A 22,979-nucleotide genomic window follows, 5' to 3' on the forward strand; every position below is an offset into this window, starting at 1 on the left:
GTTAAATAAAAAAAAGTTCCTGATGATAAAAGTTTATAAATAATACCTAGATACCAAAAATATACATTTCATTTCTTAAGTCCAAACTTTGTAATCCCAGCCCACTGTGCGCCGTCGCTAGGCACCCGCTCCCTTCTCCAGCACCTAATAAACACCGTTGTAATTATGTGCTAGATTACTATAGATACACATTTTATATAATTTTTATGGTTGGCAGTCTCAAAGGTGCCGAGTTGCCTGAATTGTGCATCGAATTTGGTCATAGACTTGTCTCCTTTTGTACAAATTGAAACCATATTGAGTAACACTTAAAGATTTTTTTGCATCAAGTCGCTAAATGTGGCCTCAATGCTACACTGAGTACTCGACTACTAACCAAGAAATCTTAGTTTTAATTCACCTGTGCCTTCAGTGAACAAAACATGTGATCAATGCATGACATCCTTTTACAATCTTGTTTCTCCTGATTTGTTTCTCAACTAGAATTGGCTTAATATTAACGCTGGGCTTGATTGACCCGAACTAATATTTATTGAACATTATTTTTGTATACCCAAATATCACTTATACACAAAACACAATTCCTCAAATCCGAACAACAAAAGATTAAAGCGTTCACGTTACAAGTCGACATGTAACGTTTATCGCTCGGTAGTGTGCGCTGTGCTCTCGTAGGCAAGGCAAGTGTCGTGTCGTCGCAAACCTCGTTACGTCGGGTGTCAAAGGGCTGTAACTCAATTACACAGTACGTAGGTGCCGCTACCCGGCCGTGCCAAGACACCGGAATTAATGCTTGCTAATTTACTTACGATTTTTATATCGGATCTGTAATTAGAATGTAGATTCGGTATCTTTATTATTAGTATTGTTTATCGTACAGTCAGCGTCAAAAGTCAATGATTATATTATTTTCTTTTTAAACAGTTGTACACCTAAATCGCCTAACATAACAAGCGCTAGGAATACCTATACTTTAGTACCTAACTATATGATAGATGATTAGATAATGGTAAGTGTATGGACACTTCTATCTATGAAGAAACGTGATTTTAATGTAGACATTGTTATTGTTAAGCCATGTTTAATTATATTATTACAGCACAAAGTATCCATAGCTATCTGCTTAGTGTAACAAAATTAGGAAATATGAAAGTTTTGTGATCGCAGTTGGACGTAAAAATATTACATAAACACCAAGTCGTTCACCTCAGTTCACGTTATCTTAGACAGGTAAATGATCATTCATTTAAAGATCCAAGTACATATACTACTATCTAATTATTAATTACTTTGAACAGCAACTATTCTCCATTTTCTCATTAAGCCGAGTACGCACATTATAAGATTACTCCAACGGCGGCTTCTTTCATCGTAGGGCGTCGACTTGCTTTGTTTCTCTTTAGAAACAATTTAGCGAGCTCTTCAATATGTAAATTCCACGCTTCGCGGCTGTTCTGACGAGCGGAGGCAGCTCTCTACTGCCCTCTTACCGGCACCAATAACCCTTGTGAAATCATGATAAATTATCTACACTCACGTTCGCGCGTACCTCTTATACACGCGACTTTGTTACAGATCTTATTAAATATGGATGTGACTACTTGTAGTGGAATATTTTGTGAAATAGTAATAGGAACGATAAGTTTATGTTATGTCGCTAAAATTAGAAGAAAGTAAGAAGTTGTCCTTAATCTTAAATACATACCTATTTAGGCACTGGCTCTTTCTGGGAAGTAACCTTAGGAAAAAAGTAACACAACAAACGCATATACCTACATTCCTTATGAGAAAAAAACATTTTTGGAAAGGTTAAAAGAAGTAAGGATTCTGAAGGATTCTTTTAAAAATTCAGTACATGTGACTCGTGTCTAATTGGTCTAGACATCCAGCGACGATCCATTTTCGTACATCTGTGTATCTCACGTCGCCGTGTGAGCGCCACTTAAAGTCGCAGCCTTCGCATTATTAATGAGGGAGTCTTAGAGAAAATTAAATATAGCATTAGGCCCGGAAGCCCGGGATTGTGGGGGCTGGGGGGGAAGAAACAGGGGCCACATAACCCTTCACTGCTCGCGACAATGCGGGTGCATAATTACGCATTTGTAAATTTTAAATGTCCCACCCACCTCATACAGCCTTTTGTATGACGTGATTCGCGCTTTTACTGTACATTTTAAACGGTTTTAAATGGATTCGTATGATGATGACTCCGAGCGATTAAATCTAATTGTGACGTCAGTTTTTATTGACTCGCTGTAGAAAGCTGAAATAGTTACAAAATTAGAGCTGATACAAATTCATTATCATTTGTATTTTAAGTGTAGTATTTAAATATTTACAGTAGAGTTTGTTGAATACTAGTTCAAAGTTACACAATACACAACGAGGGTCAAAGTTAGAACAATAACTAATTAATCGTATCTATCAGGTAACCCAAGTAACCTTTACCGTAAACTCCCTTGTCACAGCTACTTTTCTACACCGAAAGGTTAATTAAGCAAAACAAAAAGGGGTTAAACAAAATCAATAGAAGCAAATTCATTAAACGCTAAGCAGATTGAAATCCAACATGGCAGCCAAGATGGCGCCGGCGGGTTAAGGCGCGTTGACAAAGCGGCGTCGTTAGTTCACGAGCCCTCTTATTAACCTTATGATGTACGGAGGGCATCCGTCTTGCTAACTCCCGGCTGTGACGTCAGCCCTTAGCACTAACTACAAGCTTATGGTGTCATAAGTTACGATGTGGAGCGAGCTGGCTCAACACAGCCTAGTGGGTAGCAGCCGTGGCTTCACTGTGCGAATTGATGTCTTGATCTTTCAGCTTTCCGCTTATAATGATAATGTAGGTAGGTACCTTTTACACCAGAGAAGCCGCTGAAAATAAATAGTGTATCCAAGTCTCACTGAAGAAAACAGTTATTCTACTGGTATTCTACACTCTATCTGCTAGACTTTCTTTATAAACTCTGTATTATTTATAAGCATAGATACCATCACTATTCTATTGTAAACAGTATTGATTAAAAAAGGAAATCCTATTTTTATGCTTTCAGTGTCATATAATTCTAACACATGATATGAGAACATGTGTTACAATTAAATTTAAGTTGTTAAAGTAGCGGGTCTTTATCAAATTGACATGATATGATATGTGGTGGCTCAGTGATTTGCATATAGCCACGTTACATATCGTGAAAAGTTATCAAGAAGTTGGTCATAAACATACACACATGAGATAACATGCTTAACAGATCACAAAGGCAGTATTGGTCTCTGTGTAAGTCATTGGAATTGAAGTTGTTACAAACAAAAGAAAAAGGGAAGCCGCTCAACTAAGTGTTCTATAAACGATGTTCGAAGAAATGTAAAATAATTACTGGAAAGTGCTTCCAACCCTTTCTCTAATCACCGAGGGTCTCAAAGAGTCGTTAAAAAATTCCGCCCTAATCCCGGCACATTGGAATCACACTAAAAACGTAAATACTTTTATCCGTGTAATCCCAGTCGTCTTCGCGGATTAGCGCTGTAGTATCGGGCGGCGGCAGGAAAAATGCAAGACGCAATCTAGCAAATGGCATTAAAATGTTTGGGTTCAACCCTCTCGCGGCGCGGTGCGATTTTTCAAAGTCGAAGAAAAAACCCCTTCGTCCGGGGCAATGTAGCGGACTGGCACGTCTTCGGATGCGGCCAATCCACTACTACTGCCAGCTGACGGTTTTGATACTTTTGGTGAAAATGTCTTATGAATCTGAGTCTCAGTAGAGTAAACGACACATCTTTGTCTTAATTCATGTGTTATCTTATATACCACTACATAAGATGCTGTGTGTTATGAGATTTTGATGTAATAAATACTTCATATTTTATCGAAATCTATGATTGAATTTTTGTGTGTAACTGTGTACGGTGAATGCAATAGTTAAATGTGTCTACAAATTGTTGTTCCCGGTCTGAGTGTTAAGTGTGTAAACACCCTTGACACAAGAAAAAATATAAGACTGGATCACGTTTTCAAAAAATAAAATCACTTATACGTGGAAACAATAATTTAAATCCGCGCTCAACACTATTAGATCGCGGTATACAGCGATTACGCATCGTGCACACAACAAAGAATTCCAACATTTTTTAACGAATGCAAATCGTCTAGTGCTGCCCTCTCTTGTGAATCTTTCAACAGAGAATACATAATGAAACAATGTCTTACCATTTTTCAAGTGGCCGACCAAATCCATTTTAGTAAAATCTTATTTCTCTGTGTTTTGAGCTAAATTTTATTGAAAATTTTGATAATGTAGGTGTGATTTTTTGTAGCTGATCTTAATTTGTAACCAGGGAGCTATTTCCTATCTAGGTACCTAATATTTTGTTGGGAAAAGTATCACTTTTTTCTTTCTCGGAAATTAAAACATGGAAGAGTAAATCCGTTATTAAATACACATTACTGATAAATATCTAACACAATTTTAAAGTTTGAAAAATAAAGTTTAAATAAACAATAGCTGTTCTATTCCACAAACATTCTTCTCGAGTCTGTGAAGAATAATCCGGGTTCGCGAGCCAGCGAGTAATCTTGAGCTTTAATGTTATTTTTTTGCGTTCCGAGCAATGCGGATATTGTCTGAGCTACGGATGCTCTTAGCTAGAAGAAAGCTTTGAATACCGAGTGCCCGGCTACTCGGCTCGGGTCCACTTACTCTACTTATTAAAGTCTTTAAATTGTTCATTGATGACAGTCTATTATGGCACTTAATGGCTAAATACTTGCACAGTCCATTTAATGGTCACTAGAGTAATTAAGAAATGCACATAAATGAATATCCATCCTTTAATCAAAAGATAATAAAAATCATGTTTCAATCAGTTCCAAATTTTACGATGAAGGCCCTTCGGTAGATAATAGACTATTTAACCCGCTGCCGGCGATTCGATATCTCAAATCATTATCGTAAAAGCCGTGAGGCGCTCCGAGGCAAGATTAAGCCCGGCTTAATCCTAAAAAGCAGCTCTTGTCTAATTGCAACGAACTCATAAAGCACTACACCTATAAAGGCTAAGCGGTCGGATTCAAAATAATGTGTTTTACATTTTCGTACCGTCGGTATCTGCGACATAAAACGGCCTGTAATTTATTCTATTGCTGAAAGGGTTGGGTTGGCTCGGGGTGGGAATTACCCAAGGTGGGTGCTAAAGGGTTAAGCCGAATATACGGGGTCGCGGCGCCTGCAAACTTTGTTAATTTATGCGCTTAAAAATGTCAACTGAAAATTATGACGCCAAAACACATTTCCTATTTGTATGATTGTGATTGTTGTGATAATACTTTATTTTGTTTATTTACATGTGAGATTAAGATTTAGGACAGATTGACTGATATTTCCAGATTTCATGTTAGGAAAATGAGCATTTAAAATAGAATATTCAAAACATTTGCACACTAAGAAAGTTTAGGTAAACTTGAATCCACAATATGAACAGTCGGGATGAATGGAGCTCAACAATTGAGGAGTGTCGTCTGCGATAAGGCGCGAAGTGTACAAGCCGCGAGGGGGGCTCGTCTCACTCATTATTTAAATATTCTGATGAGTGCGTTAAGTAGCGCGTTAGCGTTAGTGGAGCGTTTCACGGGATAACTCTTAACGCTATTGTTTTGTTGATTGAATTTTGAGCAGATTGAGGGTGGAAACTAGGCGCTGATGAGACTGTTTGGTTAGCAAGTTTCAATGAGGACCAGACATCTAAATAATAACAAACAACTGATAGAAATTGCTTTCTTATTGTTCAGGTATAGCCCACCAGTTAGCTGGCCTACCGGGCGGTGAATGGGGAGCGTTAGCGCGCCACTACCCGCCTCCCCTGCTGCCCACACCGGCGCACTTCACGCCGCACGTCCTGCCGCCGCACGCGCAACCTCAACATGTACCTCCTCCGCCACATGAGACTGGTAAACACATACCGCTTGAACTTGTAGTTATTCCCTTGTTTTACCTGAATGGAGTCATAATTGCAATCATTTTTTTAGATGTGACGTCAGACAATCCTATAACAATGCACGCGCACAGTACGACGAGTCCAGCTAACTCGCGTCCAAGCTCACCGCAGGACGATGACATCTCAGTCACCGCATCCAGTTCGCCGCCGCCTGACGACCGTCCTGGGGCCTTCACATCAGTCACTAGATCACGGAAACCGATGCAGCCCTTACCTGCACCCTCCAGTCTGTTCCACAGCGCACTAGCAGCTCAGTTATTCCTAAACTCCCCCCTACTTCCCACTCCACCCGCGTGGTTATACTCCCAACTATACGGAGGCTACGACTGGTGGCTACGACCGCCTCCACCACAAGAAGACTCCAATCATTCCAGCCCGGAAAGAGAAGATGAAGGGTCAACAGCATCAGGGACGGGGAAAAAGCGTCCAGCCTCTCCGGAGTGGTCAGAACAAGGGATGAGGACTCGTAGCAAATCTCTGATTACGTCAGAAAGACGACCTGTTGATGTGTGGCGTCCTTACTAGTCAGTGTTTGTGGCAATTATAGAACAAGTCTACTGTCCACTGGTATGTATCATTATGGATGTACAGAATACCATGTACCGAAAGAAAATTTTGCAGGTGTTCGTGGCACCTTTAGCTTTTTTGTGCAAATTGCAACCCCTAGTAAAATGGTTAAGGTCTAGGACTCTCTAAGTACGAACAATCATGAACTCAAGTGTAACTATGGAAGTCTAGATGACGATGGTTATGATAATACGTGTAGTGGACAGTTTTAACTTTAAACGTTCGGCATTCCCGTCCCGAGTGAGACATTCAGACACTTGAAAAATGTGCGCGTTTTAAGTATAGGATTAAATAGTGTTTATTGTCGATCGATAGGTGTTTTTACGTTAGATAACTGAATGTGAATTTCAAATCGTAACGTTTAATGAATTGTTGACTGTATTATAAGATAATGCAAAAAATGTAAATAAAGTTATCGAAATTTTTATACTGCAGTGTTTTATTTGAGAAAATTTTATTTGATTTACAGTATAGAGGTATATGTGAGTATAATAGTACTATAACAATGATTTATTCATAAAACGTAGCCACAAAAATAAATATTTTATAAAGCTGCGCGAGTAAAAAGTTTTGGATTGTGTCCATTATAGTCGAAACCACAGCGCGAGCTATTTGGCACAGGTCATTGCGTCCAGGCATTATCAATGTATGGAAATGAAATGTTTTATCGCCGTGTATTTACGTACTGAGCATTTCATTAATTTCTGTTCATCAAATATTTATTTTTACGGTCTTACTAATAAAAATATATTAAACAACTGTTTAACGTCTGATTACTTATTCAGTGTTTAAGGCGTGAATAGCTAGATATACAACACCTTACTAATAAACAGTGTGTAAGCCTTGAGTAACTATTTAATTGTTATAACACTAACTACTGGTAACATTTTGAGAAGTGTTCCGAAACCTTAAAACGTTAAAAACACCACACATTTCTATTTCTATTTTTCTTTCATATTTACATGATCTTATTTACCAGTCACTAGAAAATAAGAAATGAAGGACTTCTGTTTATTACAAAATATTTTCAGTATACATACATGCAGATATTTAAATTATTTTATTTAATATTTTCCAATCAGTAAAATGTCATCTATAATTAAGAATATGTTTTGAACGCGCTTTGAAACGTCAAATGTCATTTTCCGCAAGAAATGTATATAAAAAGATAAATACAAATCCAGGTCGTGTGGTTTTTTGTATTAATATTTCATATGCATTCATTTTATTATTGATAACAATGAGAAATGGAGTCGTTTGTATCGTAGCAAAGAAGAGAAAGCGTGCTACTAATTGGGATCCCTTGTGATTGAGTTTAAAGTAAGTATTATTTACCAAATTCTGCTCAAGTTAATTCTCAAAACTATATATTTTTTAATTACTACCTATTTGTTTCAGCATAAGGATGAGCAGATGATGAGAAATCAAGTTCTCAATGAGAACTGTCGTAGACTGAAAATGAGGTAACAATGAAACACATGCTAGTAGAAGCCTATGAGTGGACACGAGCTGAACAAGAGCTTCGTCTAAGAAATTTACAATAACATATTTGACTAGAAACTCAAATAAATAAAATACATTCTCAGTATAAACTTGTTCTTTTATTTTAAGGAAATGTTTGTTAGAAATGTGTTCTTATAAACAATTGCCTTGCAATTTGTCCAGCAGTATTGTATGCTGGCTGTCTCTGTTGTTGATGAAATGGTGGCCGATTACCAGTTTCAAACATTTAACGAATTTACAGTACAGCAAGAGGAAGTAAGTGTTTGATTTTTGACTCTTGCCATGTATGTTGGCTGCATCGCCTTGTACTTCTTAGTGCGCCCATACCCTGAGAGCTACACAAACTTGAAGCAGACAGAGAAGCCGCCAGCCTTCTTTGTTTGTTCTATGTCTTCTCGGATCAAGTCCACCACTTCTCTGACATATCTCTTAGTAAACCGGTATTTACCTTTACATTCATCTTCTTCGAAAGAAAAGGGATGAATACGTGTTTTATAAGGTTTTGTCTTTCTTGGTCGTTCCTCATCGTCCAACTCGAGAATATTAAAATGGCGCAGATATTCTAAATAATCCATAATAACCACTAAATTAAAATATATTACGAGATAAGCCACGACAATAAGTTATTTGTTGGTTATTCACGCGCTAAACAAGCTTATTTGACTGAATAAGGATTGTGTAAAATGACATACACTTATACAACTGTTATAACGGGTGTATAAGATGACAACCCCTATACATTGATTATTAGTAATGAATATGCTATAACACGTGTATACAGCGTGTATACAGCGTGTATAAATGTTTATTAGTAAGACCGTTAATGTACAAGCAGCTATTATTTACACTATTTACGTTATATTTATTACAATATTGTAAGACCTCACTTCTTGTACTTAGACTATTCAAACTGGGAAATTGTACATCTTTGGAAAAAAATCCTTGGTAAACATGTCACAGGAATGGTAATTGAAAAATGCTACGTTGAAACTTTTTCGTAATAAATAGTGTATTAATTTGAAACAATAACTTAAAAGTAGGTTGCAAAACTTGATTGGTATAAATGTCACTGTTGATAGAGATTCAGATCAAGAAGTAACCCAGACCATTGAAACTGGTTCTTTAAAGTATAATGGTTTGTTTAAACTAGAATTTTCTTGTCACTTATTATTTTATTTCGTCTCTGTATCAATGTAATTAAGATGTATTTTACAGTGGTCTCAGTTACTTCTAGATCTCAAAAGATTCTGTTTGTTACATATCCATTGTTTATTTCGGACAGACACAAGACTGTGTTCCCGTGCATCGTCTGTCTACAAAGTCCATAAGTCTTAACACACCATTTAATATTTCTGTGGAAGTGGAAATGATTTCTTCTTTGGGTAACAAAAATCTGTGAGTCTTCCCTCTAAGTTCTATCATGTAAGAGTACGGAATGTTCGTGACGGCATAACTCCAGTCGATACTAGTCCCTGATGCATAGTACATAAGGTCTTTTGTGCTTCCAACTTTGTATGTGCGACCGTTTGTGTTGAAGATTGCCTGGAAAAAATGTTTAATCAAGGTAACCCATTCTGTCAAAGTTCCTTAATAGATTTTCAACTTTATAGCAAAACAATAAAGTACAATTTTCTTACTTTAGCCATAGCCGTGCCTCCTTCTAGCAGCTCAACGTAGTCAGGACAAGGTTCACTAGTGTAGCCCCATGGGAATATGATGACTTCTCCGTAACTATGAAACGACAGGAACACCTTGAAATTCGTCTTAGCTTCCAGTATTTGGCGCTGGAAAATATATTCATTTTGTTACAACCGATGTTTATTTAAGAGAATAAAATATTTTACAGCTTACAACTTAATTTGATTTGTTAATAAGGCATAATGTTGCTTACGATGAAATATAATAAATTGATTTTATTGCTTTGTAGGATTAGGTATTACCACTAAATCATCCTGTGTATTCAATAGCTATAGAGGTTTTTACCAACCCTAACAGCAGCAGTCTCTGGCTCGGAGAAGGCTTTCGGTCCTCTGTAGAACACGTTACCAGGGTCATCTGACGACCCTTCTTCTCCTTTCTCACCGAAACCGTAGCTAAAACAAAAGTTTGAGAAACCATTTTTTTATTGTTATTTATTTACTGTCTGTCTGTCCTTTGTCGTGGGTGCGTTAACAAACGTACACGTTCACACACACTTGACACCCAGGCCAGAAACAAAAAATTGTAGATCACACAGAGTTGCTCCGTGCGGGAATCGAACCCGCTACACGCGGCAGCCGCGCCAATCATGCAGTCGACATTATTTGTTTCACTGTATCGCATGAGCTTCTGAAATACTGGAACTCAAATAAACTATATGTATAACAACTAATATTAACACTTTACACTAACAACTTGCTTACCTGAAGTTTCTATTTAGATCTACTCCCACACACTCCCCGAAGCGCCTTCGATTCTTTCGCCACATCCTATCGTGTGTGTGAGTGTACTCGTAGCCGTCTGGATTCATCACTGGTAGGATGTACCTGTATGTAAAGCAAGAGAATTATGTTAGGCAGAAGTATGAGAAGATTAGAGAAAAAAGATCCTTTACAACATGATTTAGATACTTAGTATTTACAAATCCTAGCGGGTTACCGGGGCTCCGGTTCGAAAAACAAGTGTAGGAAGCCGGTGGATTTTAGTTAGTAAGAGTCTGACACCCATCCAAGGCGAGAATCATGGGGTGGTTTACCCCCCTCAAAAAAGTTTCCATTTAAATTAAAAGAGTAATTTCTTCTGTTCTCAGTAGTAAGTGCCTTATTTTATAATGGACTACCTACTTCCATTGTCACAATAGCTCTTACCAGTCCTTATTGGTGACGCTTTCAGGTTGTTCATTAAAAGTCCTGACTATCCTATCGGCTATGTACGTGACCACTGCTGGGCTGATCCACTCCCGAGGATGTATGGCACCGTCCACCCAGACGCCCACGTTGTTCTCGTTGCCATTCGATATTTTTAACATCTGAATAAAAATAAATAATTATGGTAAAATTAAATATAGGGGGTACCCAAAAATAAGTTTGGAATCCAAAATATCCAACTGTAAAATAAATGCTTGTTCTTTTTTTCTTATTTTCAGGAATAGTGATATGGAGTGGAACAATTTTTTGCATAATGTTACTTAAGATACGCAAGTAATTAATTGTCATTTAGTTCTACATTAAAATTGTAGTGAGTTAGTACGTGGAGGTAGAAATAGACACCAATATAGCCAATATTAACAACTGTGTATTATCAACTGTGGAATTCCTATTAGTTCAAAACGAAACAACAAAAACAGGGAAACACAGACGTTGAAAACCGAAAATGAGGAAAAGGTAAACAATATGATCGTTATTTATAAATAGAATACCTACCTACATATTTTGTCACCAACCCTACTCTTCCCAAGGGGATCGCACTGGCTAAGGGACTACACATTTGACGGAGATTATAGAAACCAGGCAGCAATACTCTCTGAAAAACCTTTGTGTAAAGGAGATCCATACTTTAGCAAAGGATTATGGGACAAGCCCGCCACAACTTCCCAAAACCGCTGCTACTCCTGTAAGCCAGGATCTAGCAGAATACTCTCGTCAGCTATTGATGATGACAATGACTCTCTGTGAGGTCCATGACTAAAACAGAAACCTATAAAATCACTTACTTTTATATCCCTCCCTTCCGATGATTTCCCGATGACGATGACTGAACACAAGTACGGATATTCAATAACCAGGTTGTCCATAAACTCATAAATGGTGTCCAGTCTGTGGTAACTCTGCCAATCCATCTTCTTATCTGGAAATTGTGGTCACTTGTCCAATTATACGAAATCGGTTAAAGAAAAATCGCTCTTATTACTTTAAAAGGAAGATTTATTTACTGTGTAATATATGAAATTGTTTTGTTTAAAACAAACCGCTCGTTTTGAATGTCACTTCGTATGTGATTACTTGGTGGTTTTATTTCACTAATCGTTGCATTGGGTCAATCATTTCATTTGTGACCACACGCTGGCCCGGCTATCATAACGCTGAGTTCATTACGTTTTAATTTGTTAATAGTACTAATGAATGTAATGCTGTTACTGATAATTTGATTACTTAATTGCTCGCTATGTTGCTGTATGTGTTAGGAATTTGTATTGTCGACTAGTTAACGTTAACCGCTTAAACGCATCTATTTAAATAAAAAATGAATCAACAATATGTAGTACTTAATGGGATTTTTTTTTGTATTTATTTATTGTATAAGAATTTAACACTTTCATAGGAAACATCGGAAACAAATGAGTGAAACTGCAATGGGCTGCGTGTTGTATTTATCTTGTGTTTATCAAAGAGATATATTTTTTTATTAATTACTGACATTTTTATGTTATTGGTGAGAAATAAGAGTGACACAACTACACTTTCTTGTGGAGTAATAGTATGTAATCTTATTATAATGCTGCTCATGAAAATGAGCCTATAGCATGGCTTGACACTAGTCGAGTTCTTCGTCAAACAGAACTACGTGAGTAAGCCGATAACATAATAATTCATAGTATGTAATATATTTAATTGTACTTACGGTCTCCGAAAGTAGAAGACCTCTTGAAGGTCTTTGACAACACATGGCCCTGTTCCCTTTCAAGCAAGACGGCAACATCAGGTATGGCTATTGAGTATGGTATGTCCCTTTCATGGAGTATTCCAGCCACTTGGGCAGCCCGAGGGCCGTTCACCATAATATCCATTGTACTACGTTCTTCTTTCCATATATTTATTGCTGCAAACACCGAATTTACAAGTTTTAGGGAGATCAAATTTGAGAAAAAACAAAAAATTTACCTTATTTCTAGAATGCCTAGGTGTATTATGAGTCAGGTCTGGCAAAATCCTTAAACGATTTTTGGTTATGTTCTGTTTAGAATAGCTGTAGTACTAAAATTCTAATAAAATAATCTTATTTTACCATTATTCATAATAGTCCCCATAAGGCATTTAAAGCTCTAAATATGACAGTTCCTGCTGAATAATGCCCTGGTGGGTCAAGTTTGGATTCATTCACAAAACATTATAATTTAGAAAGTGTAAAATGAAATAGAATTAAAAGGTTGTCTGAAATCGATCGCCATATGCAATAAGATCGCCTATTGTACTGTCTTTTTATATGAGTTTTTTCTTTTATTTTTGTGTTAATATGGTGTACTATAAATTGTAGGGTAAGTCCGGGGTTGGCCATAGTTATTAGTTATATCTTATGTTAGTTTTCACTTATGAAGCTGTAACTCCTCTTAGACTCCCTAGGAATTTGTCCTCAGACAAAAAAAAAACTAACACCACAATTCCGCCAAACAATAAACATCAATAAAATTTTCACAGTAGTTGAGAGAGACAAAAAACTAGTTGAAACAGAAAACTAAGAATTTACTTACATTTTATTTTATTATGCCAAAATTTTTGCCACGCTATTGCCCTGCACCACATAGCGGGCGAACTAAACGCTAAGCAGTGACATCTAATGAAAGATTCCTTAAAATATCTCTCCTTTATGGCCATCTACCCCGGACTTAGCCTATAATCAATAATAAAATAATATAAAAAATATTGACGGCTAATTGCCGCTTTTACAAAAATTAAACATAGGATTCCGGCCCTAATGTCATAGTGGGAACCAGTCTTGTTTGTTGGTGATAGGTTTTTAACTTTTAGGGAATATTGTGTACTGTATTTGTATGCTAAAATAAGGTACGCGGCCACAGGCCCACTCCGTACGCATCACACGCAACGGATTTTAGTTTGTTTTGTATAGAAACTCATACAACTGCGTCCACTGATCCGCATCGTACGGACCGCATCAATAGCAATGCCTACATGTGATGCGCACTGATGACGAAATGCGTATGATGTGGGCCTTTGGACGCTTACCTTAAATTACTATTATCATTCGTGTTTGTTCTACTACTGTCGAAGTACGCACCTCCTACAGTATCCAATGTCTTCACGAAATGTCTATGTCCTTCCTTAAGAAGTCTCACTTCCCATACTTGGGTGTTAGGAACTGATGATGCCACTTTGACGGAGTTAAATTAACTTTTAGATTTAAATGAGTGTGTTTTGGAGCACTAAGAATTTCGGGACTGTTGTTGTGGCTGAAAAACTGGTATTTTTAAGTGACTGAAAATTTTGAAGTGCAATGACAATATGCGTCAGTTTATTAGGTGACATTGTCAGCAATAAAGGAGTTTTCTATAATGTAGATACTTACTTTTAAATGTGGTGAGGGCCAAGCGTTGTACACAGAGGTTTAAGTTTTACATTGAGGTTTTATACATCAATGGTGGGAGAAAAATTAGTGCTCTATTATTCAAGAGCGTTCTTTGATTTCTGCACGAAACATTGAAGAAGCGCTGGATTAGGAAGGTGAGGTCAAAGATGGCAGTGGTATGGACAGGAATAGCTCGAGTTACCTATTAACCAAAAAATCAGAATGTAAAGACAATAACCATATCAGTACAGAGTAAAATAAATAAATAACAACAAATGTCTACACATGCATACCTTCGAAAAGCAGAAGAAATTACATTTGGCCCTTTATTCGCGTGTTGTCTCTGTTCGGATAAGTTTTGCAATACCAGTGAATTCTCTCTCTGCCAGATAGAATCATCAGAGTTCAATAGAGTATTACTCTTTTCAGGATACACCTGAGTATTGGTTTCTTTTGTGAATACATCAAACTTATTTAAAGACTCTCTTTTATTAATTATGGTCTGACTGCCATTATTGGGAGGCGATTGACTGTCTGCCAAGAGGAAAATTTCACTATCCAAGTCATGAGTAGATCCCTTTAAGAAAATATCATCCACATAACAGAAAGAATCAGCTTTTTCTGCACCTTTATTGTGTCGGGAACTAGTTTGCTTCTCGTAAGAATCTGTTTTGTGCAGGTAAGAACCCCTAGAGCTACGAAATCTATTATTTTTTCGACTGGTCGGATTATTCAAGTGCAAAAATGATCCGCTGTTGTCACTTGAAAGTCTGATAAATTTCATGCCATCAAAGGAATCATCATCATCATCCTCATCACCATCATCATCAGATTCTACTGTTTGTGCTGGAACTTCATTTCCATTGTCTAGATAATGGTCGAGGCTACCACTATCGACTTTAGTAAAGTTATCACTCATATGGTTAGGATTTTCCTTCTTCAAGGCTACATTAGGCCATCTAATATAAGAGTTGTCCCTTTGCACGAAAGAATCACTTTTCTTTGCATAAGAATAGGTTATCTTATCGTAAGATTCACGTTTTCTTATGTGGGAAGCGCTCGGAGCCATATCGGGAAAGCTTTTATTGAATGTCGGCTCTTTCTTGTTTATTAATATCTTTTCTTTGTGTGCGTGTTTCTTAGGTTTGTAGGAATCAACAAATTCCATCAGTGCTTCAACGCAGTTGTATATTTCGTTACCAGTTTCTTGTATTTGTTCTTTTGGTAGTTTGAACTTGTGTTTCTTGCTTCTAAGTTCTATAAGGTAGCAGTAAGGTATGCCGGCTGCTGCGTGTGCAAAGTCATTGCTGGTGCCGGCTGCTCCATACATGACGTCTCTTGAAATGCCCACTTTGTATGTATTACCATTGGTATCATAAATGGCCTGATGAGCAAGATAATTACGTCAAAAATATTGAAGAAATTAAACACGGATGTGATATTTACCTTAAATATCAATATGTTTGTTTGAACATATTATATATTTGATTAAGTTACATGCCTTTGACATAGCAGTGGCCCCTTGGAGAAGACGTACATAATCTGGAGCCAGTTCATGACTGCATGCGTACGGGAATATTATGATTTGTCCGTAGCTGTGGAGTGTTATATACACCTTGAAGTTTATTCCTGAGTTCATGAATATGTCCTGAAACGTAAAACGGTAACAATATCGGGATGAATCGCAAATGTACATTTTACGTATGAACATCATTATGTTTGCTATAAATACTTATACTGGTAATAATGTGTGAGAGATTACTGAGATGAATAAAATGCCAGATAAAAATGAAAAAGTACGTTAAAATATTATACAAAACATAAACCTATTTAAAAAGTATAATGAACAAAATGAAGTGTAATATATCTTATTACTGTATTATTTAATCATTAACTAAAAATAAAAGCTGACATATCCAAAATGGCTACATGATAATGAAAATTGTATGAATTTCAGGTAGCGCTTTAAAGTGCAAATAGCGAATTAATTTAATGTAACAGAATGATATAAAATCGTTGGGAAAATTGATTTACGGCTAAACCCTGTTTGCAGTTTAATCTCTGCGTGCAATGGCAACGACACGAAATCGGCATCAACGGCATATTACAGGCAAATGATCGCGGACGCTTCACTCCAATGATCATTGCGAACGATCTAAATGTTTCGAATAGTCACCACTTCCTGATACTACCTATCAATATAATATTATATGCAAGTTTGTCTTTTTTGCTTTTTATAATTATTCAACTGTTTTTCAAAATAATTAAACTTTAAATGCAGTATTCTTTACGGACGTATAAATATCTTTCATTTATATTGAGAGGCAGTTAGAAATATTTATCATTCCTTATCATATATCAGTTTAATCGATACGATACGACAATGCTGATACGTATGTAAATGAAATAATACCCTTATAGCTGATGATTCTGGCTCAGAGAATGGTTCAGGACCTCTGTAGAATGCATTTGTGGGTTGATCTGATGATCCATGGCCACCCCAACCGATACTATAAAAAAAAAACACGACAGATATGCAACAAGAGTCTAAACCTCTTCACGCCTACAATTCTCTATCACTAACATAACTGGCGAAAAGTGGGTATTACATTTTCTGTGTCAGGAAAAAAATCCTCTTTGATGTTTGTTTAAGAGTATGGAGATTAAGGGCTTTATCATACTAGCGGATAGAAAGCGTCCTTAAAGCAAAACAGGCGCGCAACGAACATGCAACGCATATGCAGCGAATTTGTAACGTGATTACCGAGAATAGCAACGTAGCCGCGATGTTACTGAGTATAGTGTACGTCATTAACTTGCAATAAACATTTGACGAATACGTTGCGAAATTGCCCAGTTTCCGCGACGTCTTCGCTGTGCAGCTGCGGCATGTTCGCGGCGCATTCGCTGTGCGCCCGCTGCCGCTTGCAAACCGCTAGTATGATGGCTCTAAGTGAGATTGTGTTAAAACTCAGAGTTGACCTTGACACTAGATGATTAAGAAGGAAAAATAAATTTGTTGAATATAATGAAAACACAATAGTACCTGAAGTTTCTGTTAAGGTCTACTCCCACGCATTGACCGCGGTGCCACGCACGATTTTTACGCCACATGCGATCAGTGGTGTGCGAGTAGTGGTACCCATCTGGATTCACCACTGGTAGAAAATACCTAGAATTTAAGGGGCTGTTGCCAAGCTTGGCCTATGTTCAGATGGACAAACAGACGTATGCTTACAATTACATGCGTTTTATTCAGCCTAAAGCCTAGGCCTCAATAAAATGTATGTAAATATCTGAACGTAGGCTTAGCTTTAAGGGATATATAAAATTTTATTTAGTGTGCTGTATGAAATAATAGATAATATTAGACCTTGTTGGTCAAATAAAATAAATAAGCTCAGGGTCCGTATTTTTACTGTAAATGTTAAAAGACTTTTGTTGTTTTCCGTTCCAAAACGAAATGTTTGCCTTCGGAAGAAATAAAAATACAGAAAATCTATTTTTGTGTTAATAAAGGGCGTAATTAAGAATTTGTGAAGTAATTACCAGTCCTTATTTCTGATGCACTCTGGAAGCGTATCAAAGTTCCTGCTGATATGGTTGGCGAGGAACGTGTTGACGGCGGGCGCGATCCACTCACGCGCATGAATGCCCGCGTCCACCCACACCGCTGAGTTGCTTGCGTTGCTGTTAGAAATCTTTAGGATCTAGGTACAGATAGGAATAATCTAAACTGATGCTTAAGAAGAACAGTTCATTAACTTATTGATATAGTTGAAGAAATAATTATTGTACTTTAATATTTAACGGCCCAATTGAAGAGGCAGAACTAAATACTATCCAACTTCAAGGTACAACACCTACGTACGAAGCAAAATCTATAGGCTTTGTGGGTAAGAGTTAAAAATGTCACCTTCAGCCCTCGACCTTCGACTGACGTGCCAATGATCCCCGTAGTGCACAGTGCGGGGAAGTCAGCTTCCAAGTCATCCATGAATTTGTAAATAACTGACAGCTGGTGGTAGTCCCGCCAATCCATGGCCTCGTCATAGTGCACCGATTTGACTTTCTCATCTTGCAATGACACAATTAGAATGGGGTTTACAATCCATATTGACGTTGTTGACTAAAGGTAAGTCTACACGCTCTCATCGTACGCATCGTACGCATCGGACGGATTGCGTCATATGGATAATTTTTTCAGACTGCGTCCACTGTATCGGATTGCTATTGCCACTTTCACTCGGATTTTGGCCATCGGCATTCTTTATGTTATCATCGGTACGCATCGCATGTAGGTATTGGCGACGTACAGCGTCCGTACGATGCGGGTCAGAGGACGTAGTTCTATGAGTTTCTATACAAGGCAAGTGAAAATCCGTTGCGTGCGATGCGTCCGTTGCGTACGATGCGGGCCTGTGGACTTTAACAATGACTAGAAGTTCAGTTAAAGGCTGACATAACTTACCTTTTGGTACATTAAAGTTTATCTTCTTGATAGGAGTACATTTCTTCATTCTAGATTCAATGATGACGGGATTGTTTACGAAGTTCTTATCAATAAAGCATTCTATAATAGGTTTGGTTGGTGCATTTTCTGCAGGACCAAAATATTTATTTTTATCTTTCTTTGTTTTAGCTGCAGCTTCTTGTGGGTGAGATTTTTTTCTGTTCTTGCCATCTTCAGTGTTTTCATTGGCGTCGAGGTCACATTTTATATTTTGGTTGCTAAAAGGTTTCGGTTTAATGGGTCGTGGAATGTTTGGCATAACACGCTTCCGATGGAAGTCACTCCCAGCGATGTTCGACTTTCCTGGAGTTTTCTGCATGGTTGGTTTAGCAGCAGAAAAGAGTTGCTAAGACATCGAATGGAAAACTATCTTCTAATTTTACGCTAGACTTTTTTATTGATGGTTCCATCATGTCCGGTGATGGATCCATTGTGTTAAAATCATTTATTGAGTGTGCAACGTTCTTTTTAAGGTTTATTTGCAATTTAAATACCTAACATGGTTCGTAAAATTGAGATCTGTTTGATTTATGTCATTTGACGCGTTGATGCTGTCAAGATAACTTTGGTAAGACATAGTTTTGGACGAGTCTTGCACATAAATAAAAAGTTTTTAACACTTGTGAGATGTTGATTCCGATTGCCGAACGTAATATTTAAAAAGTAATCATTAACACCCATATACCCACATACGATGAAAGACGAAAATTCTCAATAATGGCTTTAAGTTATTCAATCGTTACATTGAATACCTAAGTGACATTGTAGACCTAAGAACAAAAGGTTCATCTGCCTTCAAAGGGACGGTGAAAACGTTTTTCACATTGAATACTAAGTCAGTACTGGTAGTTAAGTGCTTAGCGAGGCGACGACGGTGCCCCATAAGCAGCGTCTAATGAAAAACAAAGCAAAGTCATCGTGTATAAAAATATCAGAAGTACAATTTCGTTGAGAGTTTTGAAGATATATTGAATATTAAAAAAAAATAAGATATTCTATCCTGCTGAGTAATTAATGCATAGTATTAAATCAGGTAGTACTGGTGCTTCATTCAAGCTATTATCAAATATCTACATATTTACTGAAAAGTAAAGGTCGTATGCTAACCCCGGGCACAAGACCTGGAGGACAAAATACTATTATTCGGTCTTGTTTTCAGTAGTATATCAAAACCGAAAAACACAAAAGCACTTTATTCCTATGGATTGAATATGAGATTCCACTCACCAAGACAGCTATTGCCAGTGCAAAACTTGATAGTTCCTTGCAACGATATTAATAATTAAAAAAAATCATTCTTAACCCTTTAACGCAGTTAAGCAGCAACTATAAAAGTTACAACTGCGAAAAGTTATAAGTTGCTTATTTACAACTGCGGCGGTTAAAGAGTTAATAATTTCATTGATTTTATCTAGTTACAAAATAATTATAATTTTAAATAAGATGTCTTACCTTCTGATTTCTCCTGTATGATGGTATCGTCCGCCGATTTACCACCCCTGAACACCCACTAAGCGTCGGTGCGTACATTTTGCGACTAATTGTTAATCCTCTTTAATTTCGTCTGAATCAAAGCAAAATAGACTTTATTACAGAACTTTAAGAGTGAAAGAAACTGCAAGAGACTGTTTGTGCAGTTCTGGTGACAATGTTTTGAATAGACAAAAAGATTTGGTGACACGTTTTTAAGGAAAGACAAGATTGTTGTATGTTACTGGATCAATGTTTAATTTCCACTGAAAGTTGTAGTGGCAAGTTTATTGTTTAGATACCGGTAAAAGTAAAAAGAACAACAAAGCATTAGACACGTTATAACTATACTTTTTGAAGACCTTATTACCATATGCCAAAGAACATCAAAATTCGTTATGAATTACTTTTGGCAATCAATATAACTTATATGTTTACCTTGACTTAAACGAAAGAGGATGCGACTGATGGAAATCCTAAAAGATAGCGTCTAACAATAGCAAAAAAAGAAAAGATAATTAACAAACAAAAATACTTAAGAGAGGACCGAGCCTAAATCTTCTTTAAGCAATAAATAAGAAGACGTATGAGTGATTCGCTAAATCTAACGAGGTAGTAACAAGAGGGAGTGGGGGTTTAAAGGTGGGAGGTTGGAGGCGGAGGGGGTGTACAATTAAAAAGATAAACGCGCGTAAGACCGAGCCGAGGTGACAGTCGGGCGGGTCGCAGTTTGAGTCCGCCGTCTGGTTAGCGGGCTACCGACAGTCTTGCTCCTTACTAATTATTGCAATCTCACTTTATAGTCTTAGTTCCGTGAGTTTGAATATTTTTTATTTATCATATTTAAGATATAGTAGATAATAAAAATAATGTGTGCAACATTGATCGATTGTAACCACGGAATAATAATTGAAACCTAAAACAATAGTAATCACTGTACTTTAAAGGTGAGTATATATAAACTACAACATTTTCTCTGGAGCATTTCTGTGTAATGTAATTTCTTTACTTAAATCTTATAAATGGTAAATACAGGCAAAAGCTCAGTTTCCTAAGCATTTTAGTTCGTAAAAGGATGATACACTAAAACATATTACAGAACGGCTCGTCGTTCTGTTACAAGTAAATATTGTAGTCTATACTCTCTTTAGAATCACTGTATTGTATCCTTCCTACATCTCAAAATCTTGGTTCATTAATCGCAATATCCATAAACATAGATTCTGACACTATATCAGAATCCAGAAATATAGCCTGAACCATACTTAGCTAGCCACAATACACCGTCAACAACCACTTGACCAAGGATTTCAATTTTATGGATTAATATTTTGCTGAGTAAAGTACTAGGGTCGCAGAGGTTGTGTAGAGTTGTACGCATATCGCAGTAAACAGAATGGATTGACTGGCTCACTACACACCAGTAACCCAGTTTGCTGTTTCAACTTGCTATGAGTATGAAGCAGCTACTACTGTTTCTATATTCCTTTTTGGAATACTTTGAAATTGTATTGTATTATTTAAATTGTTAAGACATTAAATTGTATTTTCGTTTATTGTATTTATCTGAGTTTTCTTCGATATTGGACCATAGCCATATTTCGTTACAATGTGGCCTATAAGTATTTATTATATTAGAGCTTACTACTACTATGTATAAAAATTGGTCATATATTTTTAGGTAGGTACCGTTTTATAATACATACACATCTATATCGACAAAAAAAGGAAAATGGGATCTATCCATTAACCATGTTGTATCTTAATTTTATTGACCTTGAGTGTTGGGGTTTACAAGAAACACACACTGAGTACTAGAGCAGAACAGTAGAGTGAGGATCAAGTGAGAATTTAAAATCCCCGTACAAATGGTAGGGGAATCTGTTTCATTAGTGGGGAGTGCATAGGCGAGACGAGGGTGAGTGGAGCGCTTACAGAAAATATCTGATTACATGTAATTATCGAGCCGGTCCCGGTCCAGCGATACTCGGCCGCAATTCTTCTATACAATAATGCTGTATAAAGCAATGCTAATGATTAGAAGGACTTTACAGATGGTGTTTAAATAATTATAATGAGATTATGATGATAAGAATAAAAAAAGATTTCTACTTTTCTTGTACTTTGTCATGCTATGCCAATGTGAGACATGTGTTTTATTTAGTTTGTTTTTTAATTTAATACCTAATAGTTGTCCTATTATTCAGTAATGATATTAATCCATCTACCTAAAGGCAAAGACCTGATTTGACCATCTTGATTTCTTCATAACATATAGTGTTACTAAGAGCGTAATAGGAACTAAACTAGAAACTGTTCCGACTCCCACACCAATCCCTGATGAGACAAATCGTGATTTGTATAGTAATGACCTCAATAAAAGGCTTTAAGTAATGGATGTCAATTCATTATGTTTATTGGATGAAGGATTAGCTTAGTGATCTCATGGAAGTGAGACTGCTTAGCTAGTAGTGATTATAAGTACTACTGTTGATAAAGTTGGGTATATTTTCCGGGTCATGCAAACCGATAGCTTTTCCACTGAGTTTTAGAGATTAATCTAGCAGCTAGCGGCCAACAAAGAGTTGCTCCGAGGGGAAATCGAACCCGCTACGTTACGCTACGTTACACGGCAGCCGGTTGCCCAACCACCGCT

The 22,979-nt window shown here is 37.0% G+C and overlaps 2 protein-coding genes across 2 annotated transcripts in view; one reads left to right on the top strand and one right to left on the bottom strand.

The window, feature by feature from the left end:
• Positions 1–8,080, top strand: part of LOC118271959 (runt-related transcription factor 1) — a 29,552-nt gene extending 21,472 nt beyond the window's left edge. Inside the window, exons 5-7 of the mRNA XM_050693678.1 lie at positions 5,786–5,944; positions 6,023–7,878; positions 7,957–8,080. Of these exons, the coding sequence (XP_050549635.1) occupies positions 5,786–5,944; positions 6,023–6,516 (653 nt within the window). The 3' untranslated portion in view covers positions 6,517–7,878; positions 7,957–8,080. The remainder of the gene's footprint in view (positions 1–5,785; positions 5,945–6,022; positions 7,879–7,956) is intronic.
• An 801-nt stretch (positions 8,081–8,881) lies between these two features.
• On the bottom strand, positions 8,882–19,391 carry LOC118271961 (uncharacterized). Its single transcript, XM_050693805.1, has 14 exons — positions 18,812–19,391; positions 18,257–18,417; positions 17,890–18,050; positions 17,387–17,512; positions 16,754–16,850; positions 15,842–15,988; positions 14,614–15,724; positions 12,661–12,858; positions 11,753–11,886; positions 10,908–11,068; positions 10,464–10,586; positions 10,049–10,154; positions 9,699–9,845; positions 8,882–9,603 (listed from the first exon to the last, which is right to left on the bottom strand). The coding sequence occupies exons 1-14, from the start codon at positions 19,170–19,172 to the stop codon at positions 9,331–9,333; spliced, it is 3,306 nt and encodes a 1,101-aa protein (XP_050549762.1). The 5' UTR covers positions 19,173–19,391; the 3' UTR covers positions 8,882–9,330.
• Positions 19,392–22,979: the final 3,588 nt, after the last annotated feature.

The sequence above is a fragment of the Spodoptera frugiperda genome, chromosome 5 (assembly GCF_023101765.2).
Source record: "Spodoptera frugiperda isolate SF20-4 chromosome 5, AGI-APGP_CSIRO_Sfru_2.0, whole genome shotgun sequence".
NCBI lineage: Eukaryota > Metazoa > Arthropoda > Insecta > Lepidoptera > Noctuidae > Spodoptera > Spodoptera frugiperda.